Below are 18,057 nucleotides of genomic sequence, written 5' to 3'. Positions count from 1 at the left end.
TGACGTATTAAATCGTTGGTATCATTCTGGTTCTTTAGTGTTGGGTCTAGGACCGGGGTTAAACCATGAATATAATCGGGGTTAGCGTTTCATTTCTCAAGAACGAACCATACCATAGAGTGGGATAGAAGCACAATTCCTTACATGGAGGAGGACTTCCGCTCCTGAATTAAGGAGGCCACAACAGTTGCCTGCTGTACACAAAACCTTAACAGGAACCAAGGACTAATCTTGCCCGTGATCTGGAAGACCCTTATCAGATCCTTCAACTCGCCAGAACTGAATTATAGTGCCAAGTATAGAACATTCCTAAATAACAACAAATGAGATCATCCACGCTCTATGAATGTATTGTACGTGCTCTGATCTTTGTTTAATATAATTGGAATCGGTTGATTTTAGTATGTAACAGTTTTTTACTTTTTAGTGCCTTATATCAGTTATGTACCCTCAAGATGTCAACAGACTTAGTTGGTGAAACTAGTTGGTATAATTTAGTTGTTTATTATATACACTTGATCAATATAATCCCGATAAATGTTTTTCCATTATGTCAGTGTGTTGGAGTGAGAGGTTTTCTATACTGGCTTTAAAGTGGGCTGAGTTTTTTATGTACTCCCAAAAATACATAAACAAAATGTGCCATTAAGTGCCATAGTGGATGGCATTGATTCCCCCAAATATAAATTAGCCAAACATTTAGCCAAAACGCTCACACACTACACTGGCAACACACCATCACACATAAAAAACTCAGTCCACTTTAAAGCCAGTATAGAAAACCTCTCACTCCAACACACTGACATAATGGTTAGTTTTGACGTCTCCTCCCTATTCACTAATGTCCCACTCAAAGAAACCCTAGAGCTCATCCAAGCCAAATTTTCTCCCGATATCTCAGCCCTATTTCATTTCACAATGAACTCAGGCTATTTCGTTTGGGAAAGAAAGTTCTACAAACAGATAGAGGGGACAGCCATGGGTTCACCACTTCCCCCACCCTTGGCAAATTTCTTTATGTAGACCTTTGAAGAGAAAGCCTTAAACTCTGCCCCACAAAAACCCACTATTTGGCTTCATTACGTGGATGATGTGTTCGCTATTTGGCTACATGGCTCAAACACACTCCACTCCTTCCTAACACACTTAAACAACCAATACTGCAGAGTCCAGTTCACCTTAGAAAAAGAGGAAAACAACACCCTCCCCTTCCTACACACTTTAATCACTCGCCAGCTTGATGGATCTTTGGTTTTCTCTGTTTACAGAAAACCCATCCATACATTCACCAGCAATTCCACCCCCCCTCCCCCTCACAACAATATGGGGTTATAAAAACACTATATAACAGGGCAAAATTAATCTGTTCAGATGACAAGGCCCTAACTACTGAACTAAACCACATCCTCAACACTTTCTTAGCCAATGGCTATAACCCCCCCCCCCCGCAAAAAATACTAAAACCAGTAACCCCCCCCCCCCCAAACACACAAAGATTACACCAAATCTATCACCATCCCCTACATCCAGGGTACTTCTGAGAAAATAACCAATATCCTCAAAAAATATGACCTTACTTCTTGTTACAGACCATATAAAAAGTTGGCATCCCTTATCCGCTCTACCAAAGACCAACCACTTCCCCTAGACCTACCTGGTGTATACCAGGTCCCTTGCAGCTGCAAATTGTCCTACTTTGGCCAAACAAGCAGAACAGCAAATATCAGGATTTCAGAACACAAAGACTACATCCGGTTTCACCATAGTACAGCCGCTCTGGGCTGGCAGACCATGCCTTAGATACCCACCATAGAATTCGTTGGAAGAAAACAAAAATAATACACTGCAGCAAGTTTAAATATGAAAGATTATTCAAGGAATCATCAGCAGCTCTGAAAAACATTCCTAACCTCAACAAATTTGGGTGCATGAAACTACCCAAATTTGGGAGACTTACATTATGAGAACTTCAGCCCAACTGCCAAGACAAATTAGCCTGCCAGAGGGCACCATTAGGACTTTAGGAACAATATTAGTTTCTTGCTTTCTACCTCATTTGCTTTTGTTAGCGCCTGTGTGCACATACCATATCTTTATGTTCCTGAAGATGGCAACGTGATGTTGCCGAAATATAGAAGTTATTCGTTAAAGTTACCTTATTTAATATACTTTATATGCGTTGTTAATTCTGTAAACTAATTACGAGTCATGTATGACCAACGTATAAGCCTTGCTACTAGAATCCTTAACTCAGTACTGTCATATTTGGGTAGTAATCCCACAATTTTTGCTCTCTCACATTTCTTTCTTGCATCTTCCAACAGACCTTTCATATCTTCTCTCATACTATATTTGTCACTAGTTAAATTATCAGTACCTACCAGAACTAAACTACCATCTCATTTACTTTTCTTTTTTGGTTTTGAATTATGTTTGTCATATTTTTAATTTTTGCCCCTGGGAAACTAGAAGTGGTTACTCTGGCAAAAAGCAAATCTTAATTACCATCTCTTTACTTCTGTGCAACTAATCTCCTGCTATTATTGCTTCTCTTACTGAAAAGACCACCAAGAATGTAAACTTATTCCAAATCTAGACCTCTTTCCAAAACTTCCCTAACAGAATAAGGCTATCCACGCATATTCCCTAACAGAAATCAGTTTACTCTTACTCAATATGCATAAAACCAAAATATATACAAAAATGCTTCAATATTTGTCTTCCTGTTTAAAGAAAGGCAGCATTTGTTGTAATTACAGTCGATCCTCACTATAACAAACACATAGGGACCCAACACAACACAAAATATTTTCTTTTTTCTTCCCATCCAGCTTTTACAATGCAGCTTTGCTTTAGACTTTTCATTAATTTATTCTACTGAATACATTTGCTACAGTGCAATATTATATGGTGTCTGCAGTAACAATCTAAACAAGAGTACAGGTCCCCACTATAATCGGTGCTCAATTCCAACATATTATATGTAGAAGTCACAGAGAGAGAGAGAGAGAGAGAGAAAGATCATAAACCCCATAACACTAAGTGCGGATCAGTATGTTAGGAAGAAAAAAGATTTTTGTTAAAGTTTCTTGAATAGCAGAAGTTCTGGTGCAGTCCTTGAATACTGGTTGTTTGGCTGATTAGGTTTACTGGTGCTAGGACAGCAAAGGTCATAATGTCCCAAACCAAATGTGATAGCAGTACTCAAGGTAAAAATAAACAGTATAAGCTATAAATGAGTAAATAATGTTACATACAAAAAAGTAGCAAAATTTTTAAAATTAAGGTAAGCAAAGCGGTATCTATGTATGAACAGAATTTATAATCAAACATGTCTGTATAAATTAATTCTTTATAAACACATAAAAAATCTTCATGCAGTTTATTGACCTTAAGAACAGCCTGAGTGTGTATGGCTCAGCAAGAGTAGTAAAAAATTCATCTCTCTCTCTTGAGTGAAGCACTAGCACTTCACCAGAACATGGCAAATGGTGAGACATATGTTGCATTGTCCACACATAGGCACGTTATCAGTGCTCAATAAATAAGAATGTGTACAATAACTATGACCTACGTGGAGTCTAGCAAAAGCAACCTCCTCAGTACTATTTCTGTGTTGCCTTGACTACCAATGCTTAATTTCTGGTTTAAGTTCATAAGTTCTTTGTTAGTGCTTCCTGTCATGATGACCACCATCGGATAATTAATTATGAAATTATAAACTGTCCATAGTCAATATATAAGATTGACAAACAGCATGTATAAGCTGCTACAGATGTTGCCTCATTTCCCTCGATTCCAATGTGGCTAGGAACACAGCATAACCAAACAATGAAAATAGGCATCTTCATTTTAAACAGCAACTGGTAAACCTGCAAAGCACTAGATGTGGATTGTACATAGGAGAGAAGATGGCTTGTAAAGAACTCAATACATCTGCATGAAGCATACACTTATGGTAGCAGCTTTCTTTATATACACTAGTGTAAGCTGAAATGCATGTAACTTTCGTATATCATTACTATAACCAAATGGGATTTGACTGTAGAATCTGACTATCTTAATGTCAGGAAATGCAGCAGAAAAAAAACTAATAGCTCTGAGTTCTTTAACCATCAGCACAGATGGGATGGAAATCAGCATATTCTGCTCTATGCGCACTGAATAACCGTATGTAGATAGCTGATCGATTGTTAAATTTCCTTAGGTGGCACAGTGAGTTGTTACAGAATGGAGTGAAAACCCTCACAGTTCTCACTATATAACCTTTATAAAGTATCTACTTTCATGTAAAAGTCCTCCCCCCCTCACACACAGAATTCTATGTTTAGTCTAGGTGGCATGTTCTGTAGACCACCAGAATGTTCAGGATCAACACTGGATATAAGATTTACATTCTTCACAAGGAATGATTTGAGTAAAAGAATTAAGCAAGTTAATTGTCAAAAAACTAAAAATCAGACTATATTTCCTATGAAAGTTTGGTTGATGATGTTGAAACTCGCAGATTTCTTTATAAATCCTTCCAGCAAAAAAGCTTTGATGCAACATTTTAGTTATTTTTTATTGAACCTTGTGTGTGTTTGGAGAAAATGACTGGTGAGTCCTAATTCATCATAACTACAGAACTGGATACAGCTCTTCAAAACATAGGTACAAAGCTATGCACCTGTCCATAATGTGAAAAATCATGTAAGCAAGGAATTCTGTGTATACCTGGATAAGAAAGAGAAGGAAATTTATCAAGAACAAGCATAATTTGAAATTCAGATGAAAGAAGACTTGAATGTTTATTGGCCATATTTGTGGTATTTATCAGACAAACTTTAGACATAGAAAAGAGAATCTAGAAATTTCTTTTTGAGGACTAGGGCTAATGCCATAGTTGTCTATGAATTATGCAATGATACCAGGAGCTGTAAACATTAGATATGAAAGTATCTGTAATAAAAGTTCTATTGAATCTGCAGAGCATAAAGAATGTACACTGCACTAGATGAGAGCATCTCAGAATGGAAGACTCTTACCATCTTCTATTTTCTAGAGTAGATTTATTTCTTGGGTGGAGAGAATTTTTTGAAGAAAACTATCAGCCCAGATTAAGAGGGGTCCCAGACTGTTAAAATGTCCTCAACATATCAAAGACACAGAGAAGGTTAAGAGGAGAGGATAGCAAGTATATGCTGTTGGTAATGTTCCATGTGATAATTTTCTGAAGTAGGGAAGACATCCCAACTTATGGTAGTTCTCTCAATTTGTTTGTATAGTCTATTGTGGAAAGAAAATACCCTCACAGCTCTCCCTGCATTCACAACAAAAATCAAATAATTTTACATCCAGAGGAAAAGCATTCCAAATTAACTCCAATATACCTGTGAGAGGGATAATTCTAAAGATATTTGTAAAAATAAAACTTCATAAAAACTTATTAAAAGGATAGTTGGTAATAATATAATCACAGAAATCTTGATTTTATATTTTTTAAATCTTCACAGTTTTTAACATATGCTAAAGGATTTCCTACTGGAAATTTGAAAGAAAATTTTATTCAACTGTTCTGAAAGTTATAAATTGGACAGCCAATGTGATACACTACAGATATTACAGAAATGTTTTCTTTCTGAATTTTTGGCAAGGCTTGATTCATCAATTACATACAACCTAGAAGATGTATCATGATGAGCTCTAATCTTATTATTTCCTTGTGCCAAGACTGCACTTTGACTAAAAATTACTAAGTTTATTTACATGCAACTGTATATACAATCTCTAAAGATGTATCCATATGCAGATTGGTTTATGCAATGAAAGCACAAGCTCACTGAAACAACTCATTTTATTGTGCTTCAATCATAGCATGCATATTATCAGATCTCAATGATCATTGTTATGCTTAATTTTTTTATCAAAACTGAGCTGAGCAGGTATACAATCTGAATAGAACATGTCCATTAAACTTGATATGGATTTTAATTATGTAATAATTAGTTTATTTATCATGGCTTACATTCCAATTCATCAAATTAGAACATCTGCAGTTTCAAACCAGATTCTACTCATAACAGGATAAGGTACATTATGAAGACTTTTATCAAAATTAAACATATAATCCATGATGGAAATTTTCTTTAAAAGAGAAAGTCTAAACCATCCAAAAAAAAAAAAAACTTAAATCAAAGTTGATTGACTGGTGTTAAAAAGATTATATGAGAAAATCTCATGTAGAGGGTTTAATAGACCTAAATTAATTAAGTTTATTTATTTTTTTATTTTAAACAATCAAGACAAGCCCTATAAGCTCAAAGAACAATCATGCTCATCTAGAGCAGACTTTTACAAACATCCATATATGTCAAAGTGGGATTCAAATCCACAACCTGTTGGTTGGAAAGTGGGTATGCAATCCACTTGGCCAACCAGGCTAGATTAAAAATTATAAAGCAGAGTTACACCTGGTATCACTTTCAGGTAACGGCAGATACTTTAGGGGCCACACTGCCAAGGCAGATGATTTATTACATTAAATAACTGTGTTTAAAGGAACATTAAACTTGCAGGAATAATGAAAGTATTATTTCACCTTAAAAGATTTTGATAAGTATACTCCTTGACCACCAGAGGAGCACTACAGCTGAGAAACTCACTATAACAAAATAAAAAGTTCCAACAAAAGCCCCATAAATACGTTATGCTAAAAAAAACTTCACATAAACTATCCACTATCCTTGAAGTTTAAATAATTATTTTTTGACAAAATTTCAACCTCTGCTGGCCAAATTTCTGCAAACATTTGGATACTTTCATGAACTATGAATATTTGTCAGCCTGTGCCTTTAGTTGTTGGAGCAGATCAATATAGCATGTGTATTTACGATGCCAGTGAATATGGAATGAGCTACAGCCCAAAAAAGCAATAGCAAAAAGTTGACAATGAGGATATATACACCCCAACATTGAACAGCACAAAATGTTTACATATTTGTCCACTGTATCTGAAATCATTAGTCATCACTGAGAAATGTTCCATAAAAAATATACTTGATCAATATCAGGAACATTTCCTGCTGGCTATGCTAAGAACAAAAAAAATTTTGCAAAGTTTAAACAGCGCTAATGGATACATACAGCTGAGTCCACCTTGTTATGTTGGTTTATTTCTACAATCTACAGACTTAGGAAATGATGGCATCTTCATTGAGTCTTTTTGATGATAAACTGACTACTGTCTAAAGCAGTTGAACTTGTGGTAGTGGTTTCGATTTACACAGGTTGTTAAACTTTTTTATGTGCTTATTTTTTGGAATTCTTTCTGAGTGGAAGCTTCTGAGATGTCCAAGAGAATGGACCAAAGTTCAGGGAAAATGGTTCAGGGTTCAAGTTTGGTCCATTCCAGGGACATCTCAGAAGCTTCGCACAGAAAGAATTCCAAAAAAAAAAAAAAAAAAAGCACATTAAAAAGTTTAACAACCTGTGAAAATTGAAACCACTACTGCAAGTTCAACCGTTCCAGACAGTAGTCAAGTGGTACACCTGATATCAAAATTGGAGATGTTTTAAGCAAATGATGTTATACTACTAAATAAGCTCAGTACAAGTCTGATGATTTCTTGTCTAAATCAAATAAGTGCTGTAATAAATTTGGTATGAACATCAGCAAAAAAAAAAAAAAAAGACAATGAAAACAGGCTGAAACATCAAAAATATCAACTGCATCCTGAATGGAGAACCCATAAAGCAAGAAAAACATTTCAGCTGTTTAGGCATGATTTTTAGTGAAGATGGCAAATTAAATATGGAAATAGACAACAGAATTAAAAAAGCTGGTATGGTAGGAAGTCAACTGAATAAATTTATATGGAATAAGAGAAAACTTAGTCCAAATACTTAACTAGCTGTATACACAACAGTAGTGTAATCAATTTTAGCTTATAGATCTAGGAGCTGGGTTAGAAATAAAAACACTTGACTAAATATTGGAGGTCAAAGATGCTCTCATATATGTGAGTGACCAGATGGCATCATATTAAAAATGGAGCTATTAGGAAAGAAACTGTTGTAAGTATTCAGGAAGGTGTGAGCAGCAGAGCTAATGTCGTGTGGTATGGTCACTTAAACAGATTAGAAAGATTAGCAAAATGATTATTTTTTGCCAAAATGACAGGAAAAAAACCCAGAGGAAGAACAAGACTTAGGTAGATTGATACTGTGATTGAGAAGACAAAAACATAAGACATGAAAATATTGACATCCTTCACAGATAAGATTAATTTGGTAGAAAATTGTTGTTAGCAATTAACTTTTTCATATAGAACTATCATATCAAGGACTGCCACAAACAAGATGGGCAGATAAAATAGAAAATTTGACTGCAAAGAGATGGATGGCGGGTACAGAGGACTGGGGAAAATTGGAAGATCATAAGGGAGGCCTTCATTCAGCAGTGAATTGAAAAGGCTGAGAAAGAAGAGAAGAAAACATCCAGTACACTATTCGGAGGATACATATCAGGAGTTTGACATGTACCCTCAGTTATGATTTGATATGATTAATCACTGATTAAGACCATGATATGATTAAGACTAACTTCACTTTCTCAGTATATAAAGAAGTAGTGCCTTTCAAACAACATACACCATACTGACAGAACTTAAAAATAGAATCATATAAAGCATAATACAGATACAAACACTGCAAAATTTTTGCATGTTTCTATCACTGATTAGTATAGCAGTGATAGAAACATGCAAAAGTGTTTTCCATTCTAAAATATACATTTTTATTCTGTATAACTCAAAATGAGAAGGGAGAATACAATTATTTATTTTTGAAATACCTTTTAAGTGAAATAACTTTTGACATCTGGAAAATATGCAAATATTAAATGTTTATTTCTACAAATCAAAAAGCAAATTTACTTTTACTGTAATAAAAAACACTACAAATATAAGATACCTAAATGGGTCTCACTCACCTGTCATAATGTCACCCAGTGTTTCATGTAATGTCCTTGCAGGAGCAGCAACCATTAATCCATCTTCTAACGCAATATTATGACTAAAACTTGCACCACAACTAGCAGCAATAGTGACTGGTGATGGGATAGAGACTGGAGAAACTGCCAAAGATACAGGAAATGCTTGCCCAGTCATACCCCCAAGTGTAAGAACACCAGCTGCATCAAGAGGAATGTTGCCAACTAATGTACAACTATCTGTGCATGTTGAAGTTAGTTGAGGCTTGATAACATGTTGGGGTTGAGTAACTAATGACTGTAACTGCGGCTGATTAGTATTAAGAATATTCAATGGTTGAGATAACTGCTGCGTCTTTAAATTTTTGCTCTTCTGAGATTTTGATATTTTCTCTTGATGCTGTCTCTTTGTCTCTTGTTGAACTGTTTGTGTTAACTGCTGCTGTTGTTGTTGCTGCTGAAGGTGTTGCTGTTGTAACTGTTGCTGAATAAGAGCCTGACCAACTACCACTGGATCCAAAATAGGGATGGCATGTGTTTGGGTTGTATCTGTTGTGAGTTTTATTCCACCTGCAGCTTGCATTAACGCTAAAGCATCTGCAGCTCCTTCTGTTAGATGACTACTGGCTCGCACAGTCAAATTTTGAGTAAATTCCGAGAGAACAAACTGCTGTTGATGCTGTTGATGCAAAAGTTGTTGCTGTTCAGATAAAACAACATTCCTCAAATTCAATTTTTCAACTTCTTCTAAATGACTCTGTGCCTGTCCTTTATTAAGAATTTGCTGCTGATTTTGAAGATGCATTTGCTGTTGCTGCTGTTGTTGTTTAAGCGATGTTTTAGACAGTTTTGTGGCTTGTTTATTGGGCCTTCCCTTAATGTGCTGATCACCAAGAACAGTAGTACTTGAAGTTACTTGTAGTCCAGATTTTGGTTGTTGATAAAGCTGTTGGGATTGAAGTGTTTGAACAGCAACAGGTGGGGCAGTTAAATGGGCTGCTGATGCAGTTGTTCTAAGGTTCAGTCCCAAATGTCCGGTAACACTTGATAAGTCAGGTACTACAGTAGACGGTAAAGATCCAACATCTAAGATGGTTGCACTATTTAAAAGAAGTTGCTGCCCATGCCCTGTTGTAATTGGAGGAAATGTAGCAGCAACATTATTTGTTACTGCTGCAATAGTAGGACTTGCTGTAGCTACTGTTCCTAATCCTTGTAAATGATGATGATGCTGCTGTTGATGTTGTGCTGTAAGCAAAAGTTGTGCTTGTGCTTTCTCTTGGAGTTCCCTTTCAACTCTTTGCAGTTCTTCTAAAATCTGCTGTTTTTGTAAAATCTGTTCTTCAGGAGTTGGGTGTAATAATTCAGCTTTTTTCATCATACTGTTAATGCAGGCTTCTAGTCTTTCACTGGGTTTCATTTCCTTATCATCTGATTCAATGCCCCCTCCTCCTCCAACACATACAACTTCACTATTTACATTTAGACATTTCTGACTACTAGTCTCAGTTTGAATACTTATGGAATTAGCCTGAGCAGCGGCATTGCTCTTGCTCCTAAAGTGGAGACGATGCTGACTTTCACCAGACGAGGAGGAGGGGGCCTCAACGGATTTAACTAGGATATTTTTACGTTGTAGAGATTTTTGTATGTTCTGTTTCACAGAAGATTGTGAACTACTTGGTAAGGCCTCCTGCACCTGCAAGAATTCCTGAATCCTTGGCACTAGGAAAGAAACAAAAACAAGGTATAATGGGATAACATCATACATTCATAAAAAAAGGAATATATTTTCCCCACCCACACCTGGTTTTCGAACATGATTAATTGAATAGTATTTCTACTTTGTTATACAAACCATGGCTTTGGCTTCTGGTCCTGATGTGACATGAATATACAATGTAAAAAATGGTATGCACATGGTGTAAAAAACAAAGATGAAAAAACCTAGTAATGTACATAATGAAATTTAGAAAACAAGAATAACAAATTCTTGTTTTCAAAAATGTATGTTACCTGTTATAATGTGGTTGTTAGTTTATTCACATATTTCTGCTGATGATGTGAAATAAGAATTTTCACTAAATTAGTTCAATAGTCAAATTATTTCTATCCCATATATATATATATATATATATATATATATATATATATATTTTTTTTTTTTTTTTTTTCATGTGGAAGAAACCAGCAGCACATTCCTAGCATGTCCTAATTCCACAAAAGCCTATGCAACCTTATCTGTCATTACCATAAGATTGCTACCCTAATGGTAAAATATATGCTTGGTTATGAAGTAAATTATAACAAAGAAATTATACTCTTACAATTTTTATAATTATAGTTATATGCTTATTTTAATTCTATATCCAAGCATAAGCAAATAAAGTCTGTATGTGAAGTGTCTTGACAACAATAGGAAACGACTTATGATTATATGAAGATATAAAACAAGAATCTAATTTCTTGCTTATTATAATTTGCCAGCCTGCTTACTGTAGACCTGAAGAGGATTGAAAAATATATTTGGTTTCTTGAGAAGAGTTCTGAACTATGTAACTCTCAAGCTCACTCACTAATGTCACCACAAAAACTAATGGAAACAGAGCTCTACATGCTTTCATGACAACAATAGGACTTGAACTCTTCAAATGCCTTTTCATTCCCCAAAAGTAGTAGTAAGCAGCAGATATTTAGTTTTAACATCTTCTCCCCCAACACCTAACTCATTTTTATTTGTAAGCATTATGATAGTTCTGCTCAATTTAAAGATTAACGAGTTCCATCCCAAAGGGAGGGGGAACTTACTTGCCCATGAGTGAATATCTCTCAAATTGGCAGATTATAGAATTAGCAACAGAATTTTTGTGTATCATACCAGGACAGAAACATAAATTTTCTGCTCCTGCTTAATTTTTTATGCCATGCATAGAATAACAGGACAGAAGCCTTATATTCTCGTCCAAGATTACAGGATATCCTGCATATCCATTGCAATGCAAGAAACATTCAAAATGCTTTTAAAGTGAAAATAACTTGATCATTCTCACATAGAAACCGGAGAAATGTTTTTCTTTCACTGCAAACTGTGGTCGAACCCCCCCACTCTCCCCCACCCAGTAAAGCATCCGGTCTAGCATAGAACAAAGGCAATGATATGTGCAAGACTACCATTCTGGTTTTTTTTTTTTTTTTTTTTTTTTTTTTTTCCTTCTTCTTTCAATTTTATTCACACACGAAAGGCCATGAGACCTATAACACATTAATGATGTGTAGGCAAGAAAAATAGAAGGAAGGATAAACCTGTTTAAATTTTGCTTGCATAACTGAGGGTTGTAATCTTTGGTGAAGGCAGAGTGATGGAGATTGTTCCAAAGGACACAAGTAAATGAGATGAAGGAGGAGGCAGTGAAGTGGATTTGGTGAGTTTCAAGATGGACTGTAAATGGGTGTTGGTTAGCAGTGGATCTTGTTTTAATGTTTATGGAGGAAAGTGGAGGTATAATAGTAACCAATTCAGTAGAGCACTGCCCCTGAGAGCATCTGTAGAAGAGACACAAGGCAGAAACTGAATGTCTGTGAGAGAGGAGATCATTAATTAGCTGGATTTCCCTCTTCTGGATAGAATCAAGCAATCTTAGAGATGATTTTAGTGCTCCACTCCAAACATAGGAGCAATAATCCATGGTTGGGCAGATTTGGACTTTGTTTACAGTTAGCAGCCATGAAGGTGTGAAGTAGTGACTTGTGCAAAAAAGTACACCAAGTTTTTTGGCAGCTGTTGAAATATGGTTGTGCCAGGAAAGATTGGAGATGCAGGTTAGTTCAAGAAGAAAAATCTGATCGTGTTTGGATATCTCAGTATCACTGAAGGCAAGGCGGAGGATGCGAGCTCTTTCTTGCAAAAGATCAGACAGAAGTGAATTTTTGAGGCATTGAAATTTACAATGCCATCTTTGCCCCACTTGGATATAGCTAGAAGATCACAGTTCGTGTCATTGGTCATGGTAGATCTTGAGCATTCCAATACTGAAGCACTACAAGGTTTGTTGAATGAAAAGGAGGAATGGAGGAAAGGAAAAACCATACTGTCATTAGCAGAGCTATGGATAGGATTAGAAGAGTGTGAGAGCAAGTCACTTATATACAAAAGGAAGAGAGGGTGAAAGAACTGAACCCAGAGGTACATCAGCGTTTTGGGGAAAATCTGAGGAGAGTTAACCATCCACCATGACACATAGTGAGGAACCAGCGAGAAAATTGGCAATTCGGTTGCAGTGTGAGGAAGGCAGACCACGGGATAGCAATTTGTTAAGTAGGCTTCTGTGCCAAACCTAATCAAATGCCTTTGAAATGTCGAGTTTCTCCAAACTTCCCCATGGCATGAGTCGAGTAGTGGGTGTTGAAAACAAGAAGATCAGCTGTAGATCATGAGTGGCAGAATCCATACTGCTGGTCACTGATTAGTTGGTATGACTAATCAGTCATACCAACTAATCAGTTGGTATGACTGATTTAGTTCATTGGTCGATCTTTATCACCTTTCTTTGGGATGGGTTGGATGTAGACCTGATTCCACGTTGTTGGGTAGATGTCAGTTCAATAGGGCTGATTGAAGAGGTGACACAGGATAGGTTTCAGTTCAATTTTTTAACACAGTAGATGGGATACCATCAGGACCAGATACCTTGTTTGTGTTTTGTGTTCAGGTTATTGAGCATTTTTCAGATTTCTTTTCATCAGAAGAAAATGAAAGGCGACATGAAGGGAGCTATTCTTGGTGGTGTGGGGGAAACTTTGCCCAGGTCATCAATGCAGGAATTTGAAGATAAGAGTGATGCTGGTAAGTTGGCCCTGACTTGAGGTGAGGTAAGTACAGTATTACCATCTCGTTGTAAGAGTGGTGGAAACCTGGGTGGGCAGAAGTAGCAACCAACAGACTTGGAAAGTGACCAGAAGAAGCACTTGACATTTGGAGAGGAGGCAAGTTTGCAGCCCTTACAAAGTCTAACTTGGACTTGGTAATGATTCTTTTACAATGGTTGTGAGCTGCTGTATAGGCAGAGTGGGCAGATGGAGTTTTGATTTTGAGGCATTCGCAAGCAGTTTTTTTTTTTTTTTTTTTTTTTTTTTTTTTTTTTTTTTTTTTTTAAACACCATTGGCCCACTTTTTTCAGAATCAAGGCTTCAATGGTGGCTGAGAATTTGGAGTGGAATAAGAGGTGAAAGCCTTCATTCCTGTGAGGATGATGTCTGTTATTTGGTCTAAGCAGGTGTTTGGATCAGAAGAACTGCAGTAGTAGTCGGACCATGGAAAGGAGCAACAGCAATCGCAAAGGTCTTCGCAGTTGGCATCCTTGTAGTGTCAAAGGTGTGTGGAGGTTGTTCGGTGACAAAAGAAACGTTGTGGTCCAAATTACCAAGTTCCCCGTAAGGGGAACTTGTTAGGAAGATGTCGAACATGTTAGCAAATTGACGGTGATTGTCAGGTATTCTGGGAGGAAGACCGATGCTCTGAGATAGGTCACTGTCGATGGCAAACACCTCAGAATCCCTGCCTGCTTGATCAGTGAAAGTGGAGAAGGGGAGCCAATATGAGTTGTGGACACTGAAATCCCCAAGAAGGATGACCTCACTATTGTGGTATTCCAACTGCAGAAAGAGAGACAGTTGAAGAGGTTAGAGAGAACAGAGTTTGGAGAGCAATAGAGAGGGCATATGAAAAAGGCAGGTTGGTTTGGTATAAACATTTTGAGCCAAAGCAGATCAAATGGTTTGGATGAAACCACAAGTGCTGCCCTTGTGGTGGAAAGGGCTATGTGTAATGTATAGTTTGAGCAGGTGAGGTGGACAGTGGCTGTTAAGGTTCTGATAGGAAGAGTACTTCTGATTTAGATGACTATAGGCAGGTGCACATCATATATATTGCTGTTTAGACAATGAATGTTGGTGAAGTGTTTTTTTTTTCTTTTTTTTTGAAAGAATTATGTTAGTGGGTTGTTAGATTGGATTTTTTGATGTTTTTTGCATTTTTTTTTTGTTTTTTATGAGTTGTTTTAACTATTTTTTGTGGGAGAATTTTTGAGATTCACAGTAAAATCACTGTTTTTTTTTGGGGGGGGGGGGTTGCATTGTGTTTGGTGAGGAAGAGGGACATGCAGCAAGAGTCAGCAAAATATATACATGTGGCTGCAGAATTTGACACATGCTGATTGGGAAGCCTCCAGATATATTACTAGTCGGTTCACTTTGCATGTGCTATCCAGTGTCCAGTGGCTGGCCTACAGAACTTTTTTTTTACTGTTCTACCCATGAATGGGGGAGGGTCCTGGTCCCCTACATTGAAATTGGTATGTCACTGAGGGTGTCACTCACTGCATATGGGAAGAGTGGGGGGGGACAGAAACCAGAACCCCTGCTCTAGCAAACAAACATGTTGCAGCCCGTTCACATCTCTAATAAGCAAGGTGGTGGTATTCGACCAGGTGATGAAAGACATCTGCCACTTAGAGGTCAATATTGGTTACTAGGGCTAGTTTCAAGATTACATAACCCCTAATAAAAACAAAGCTTCAAGGAGCTGTACAAACTTTTCAGGGCTGTTAAACAGAGGATGCATAGAATGTTTTAAAAGAGGCTGTTAAAACATTCTATGCCTTACATGGTATTTTAAACCAAGGGCTTTTGCTACCTGACCTACCAAGGCATGCAAATATAACCATATTGATGGCAAGTTTATTTATATATCTGTCTATATATATGGATGGAACTGAGAAAAAAATTTTCTGGAAGCCCTTTATATCAGGATTATTGCTCTCCTGTGATATAGAGTACAACTTGGTATTAACTGGGATAACAAGTTAAAGAGCAGAAGTTAATATTACAGAAGCTAGTAATTTTGGAGTTGACCCAACTGTACTGTGTATAAACTGCATACAACTACATATACACAGATTATGGTATGAAAATACCATAATGTTATCTGGCTTATGGCACTGACAAAGTTAACAGAGAAAGGTTCAGTTAATGAAATCTCAAGTGTGAGTTCTTCCTTCCTCTACCCCCCCCCCCTCCCACCCCGTAACTGTAAAAAGGTGTTCAGGAAATATTTTTTCTGAGTCAGGGAGTGAGGCACGTATTAAAGGTTATAGACTAAACTGGCAAATTAGGAAAACAATCAGAAATATACAGAAATGTTTTTGGAAATTTTGGAAATAAGCACAGAGCTAATAATGAAAGTAGATGATAACTGCTACTTTTACTCAAACCATGCTCTAGATGTTATGGAACCATGTTTCAAAATAACAATATTCATAAATTCACATGAACAGCATACATATATAAAACCAGAAAGAAAAATCTCAAAAATCATGTTATGTTCACAGTGAGAAGATTGGAAATAACAAGTGATCAGCAAGTGAACAACTTTTAAGCCCCACAGAAAACTTCCTACTCTTATCCATTCCACCACCAAAGATCAGCTCCCTCCTTTCTCGGTGTCTGAGTATATAAAGTACTCTGTTCCTGCCAGTGGGCTTTACTTTGCACAGACAGGTAGATCAGCGTTCATCTGTTTAGAAGAACAGAAATTGTACATCTACAATCAAAACTATGGTCAATCTGACCTTGCAGAACATGTATTGAATATAATCCACAGGATCTTCTGGAAGAAAACTAGAAAACCACCATGCTCCACCATAGTAAATTTAAAAAGGAAAGACTTTTTAGAATCTGCAGTGCTACTCAGAAATCAAACAAATTTAAATAAATATGGATGTATAAAACTTAGCAAAATTTGGGAAACAGTAATTGTCAGAGGTCCTTCTTTACAATCCTAGGCCATCTACATATTTCATTTAGTATTGTATTATCTTTGTGTGTGTGTTACAAGTTATTTGTAATCCCCGAAGATGTCTTAGTGACTGAGATGAAATATTGGAAGCATTAAAATTAGTTTTTATTCCTTTCCTAGTGCTGTAAATATTCCATTAAAGCTTTAATACACATAGACGTATTTGTGTCTATGATACCACAGAAGGTTGTACTAGGGAAAACATGGAGGAATTGTTAGGAATAGAGAAGCCAGAAGACTATAATAAATTTAGTTTAATCCTTTATCCAAGTGTAAGCAAACAAAGTTTGTGCCTGAAGTATCTTCAGGACTGAGGCAACTCATAGTAAAGGTGGACCAAGCTCTCATCACTCCATGTCTTACTATCTCCCATAATGCAAATCACATCTCCTTGCGAACATGTATAATGCTATGCATTAAGGGAAGGGCCACTACCCAGACCCAGAAGCGGTGATACTAAGGCAGAAGCAATGAAGAAGTCATATTTACCTACACAATTTTGTCAAAAGATGTCTCACTTTATTATTAAATAACTCTGGATTTACAGAAAGATGATGGAAGTTTTTTCCACTTGGTTAGACTATAATAAATTTAGTTTAATCCTTTATCCAAGTGTAAGCAAACAAAGTTTGCACCTTAAGTATCTTCAGGACTGAGGCAACTCGTGGTAAAGGTGGACCAAGCTCTCATCACTCCATGTCTTACTATCTCCCATAATGCAAATCACATCTCCTTGCGAACATGTATAATGCTATGCATTAAGGGAAGGGCCACTACCCAGACCGGTTTTGACCTTTATTGAGGTCTCGTCAGTGGGAGTCAGACCCAGAAGCGGTGATACAGTGATGAGAGCTTGGTCCACCTTTACCATGAGTTGACTCAGTCCTGAAGACACTTCAGGCACAAACTTTGTTTGCTTACACTTGGATAAAGGATTAAACTAAGTCTACCCAAGCGGAAAAAACTTCCAATAAAAAAAAAAAAAAAAAAAAGCGAGATGACAGAATAACAACACCATGTTTCAACATAAAAATGTGCAGAAATTCACACATTGAGAAGATGCAAGAAATAAGAGAAATCTTGTTTACTATATTATTGTAGATAGCAATGTTTTTCCCCAAGGTTCAGGACAAAAGTGTACAGTAGATTTGAAATAGGAAGTGATCACTATTTAGTTTTGAGCGGGATAAAATTGAAGGGTATTTAATTAAAAAGAAGAGTATTTAATCAAGTT

The 18,057-nt window shown here is 36.6% G+C and overlaps 1 protein-coding gene across 1 annotated transcript in view; it reads right to left on the bottom strand.

Annotated features, from left to right (window-relative positions):
* Positions 1-18,057, bottom strand: part of mask (multiple ankyrin repeats single KH domain) — an 823,307-nt gene that overhangs the window by 502,471 nt on the left and 302,779 nt on the right. The window contains 1 exon segment of the mRNA XM_090396371.1: positions 8,972-10,696. Within this exon segment, the coding sequence (XP_090252497.1) occupies positions 8,972-10,696 (1,725 nt within the window).

This window comes from Typopeltis vanoorti, chromosome 8 (genome assembly GCF_054136105.1).
Source record: "Typopeltis vanoorti isolate ZY-2024b chromosome 8, IOZ_Tvanoo_1.0, whole genome shotgun sequence".
NCBI lineage: Eukaryota > Metazoa > Arthropoda > Arachnida > Uropygi > Thelyphonidae > Typopeltis > Typopeltis vanoorti.
The sequence above is the reverse complement of the archived record's forward strand: the minus strand, read 5'-3'. Positions and strand labels throughout refer to the sequence as shown.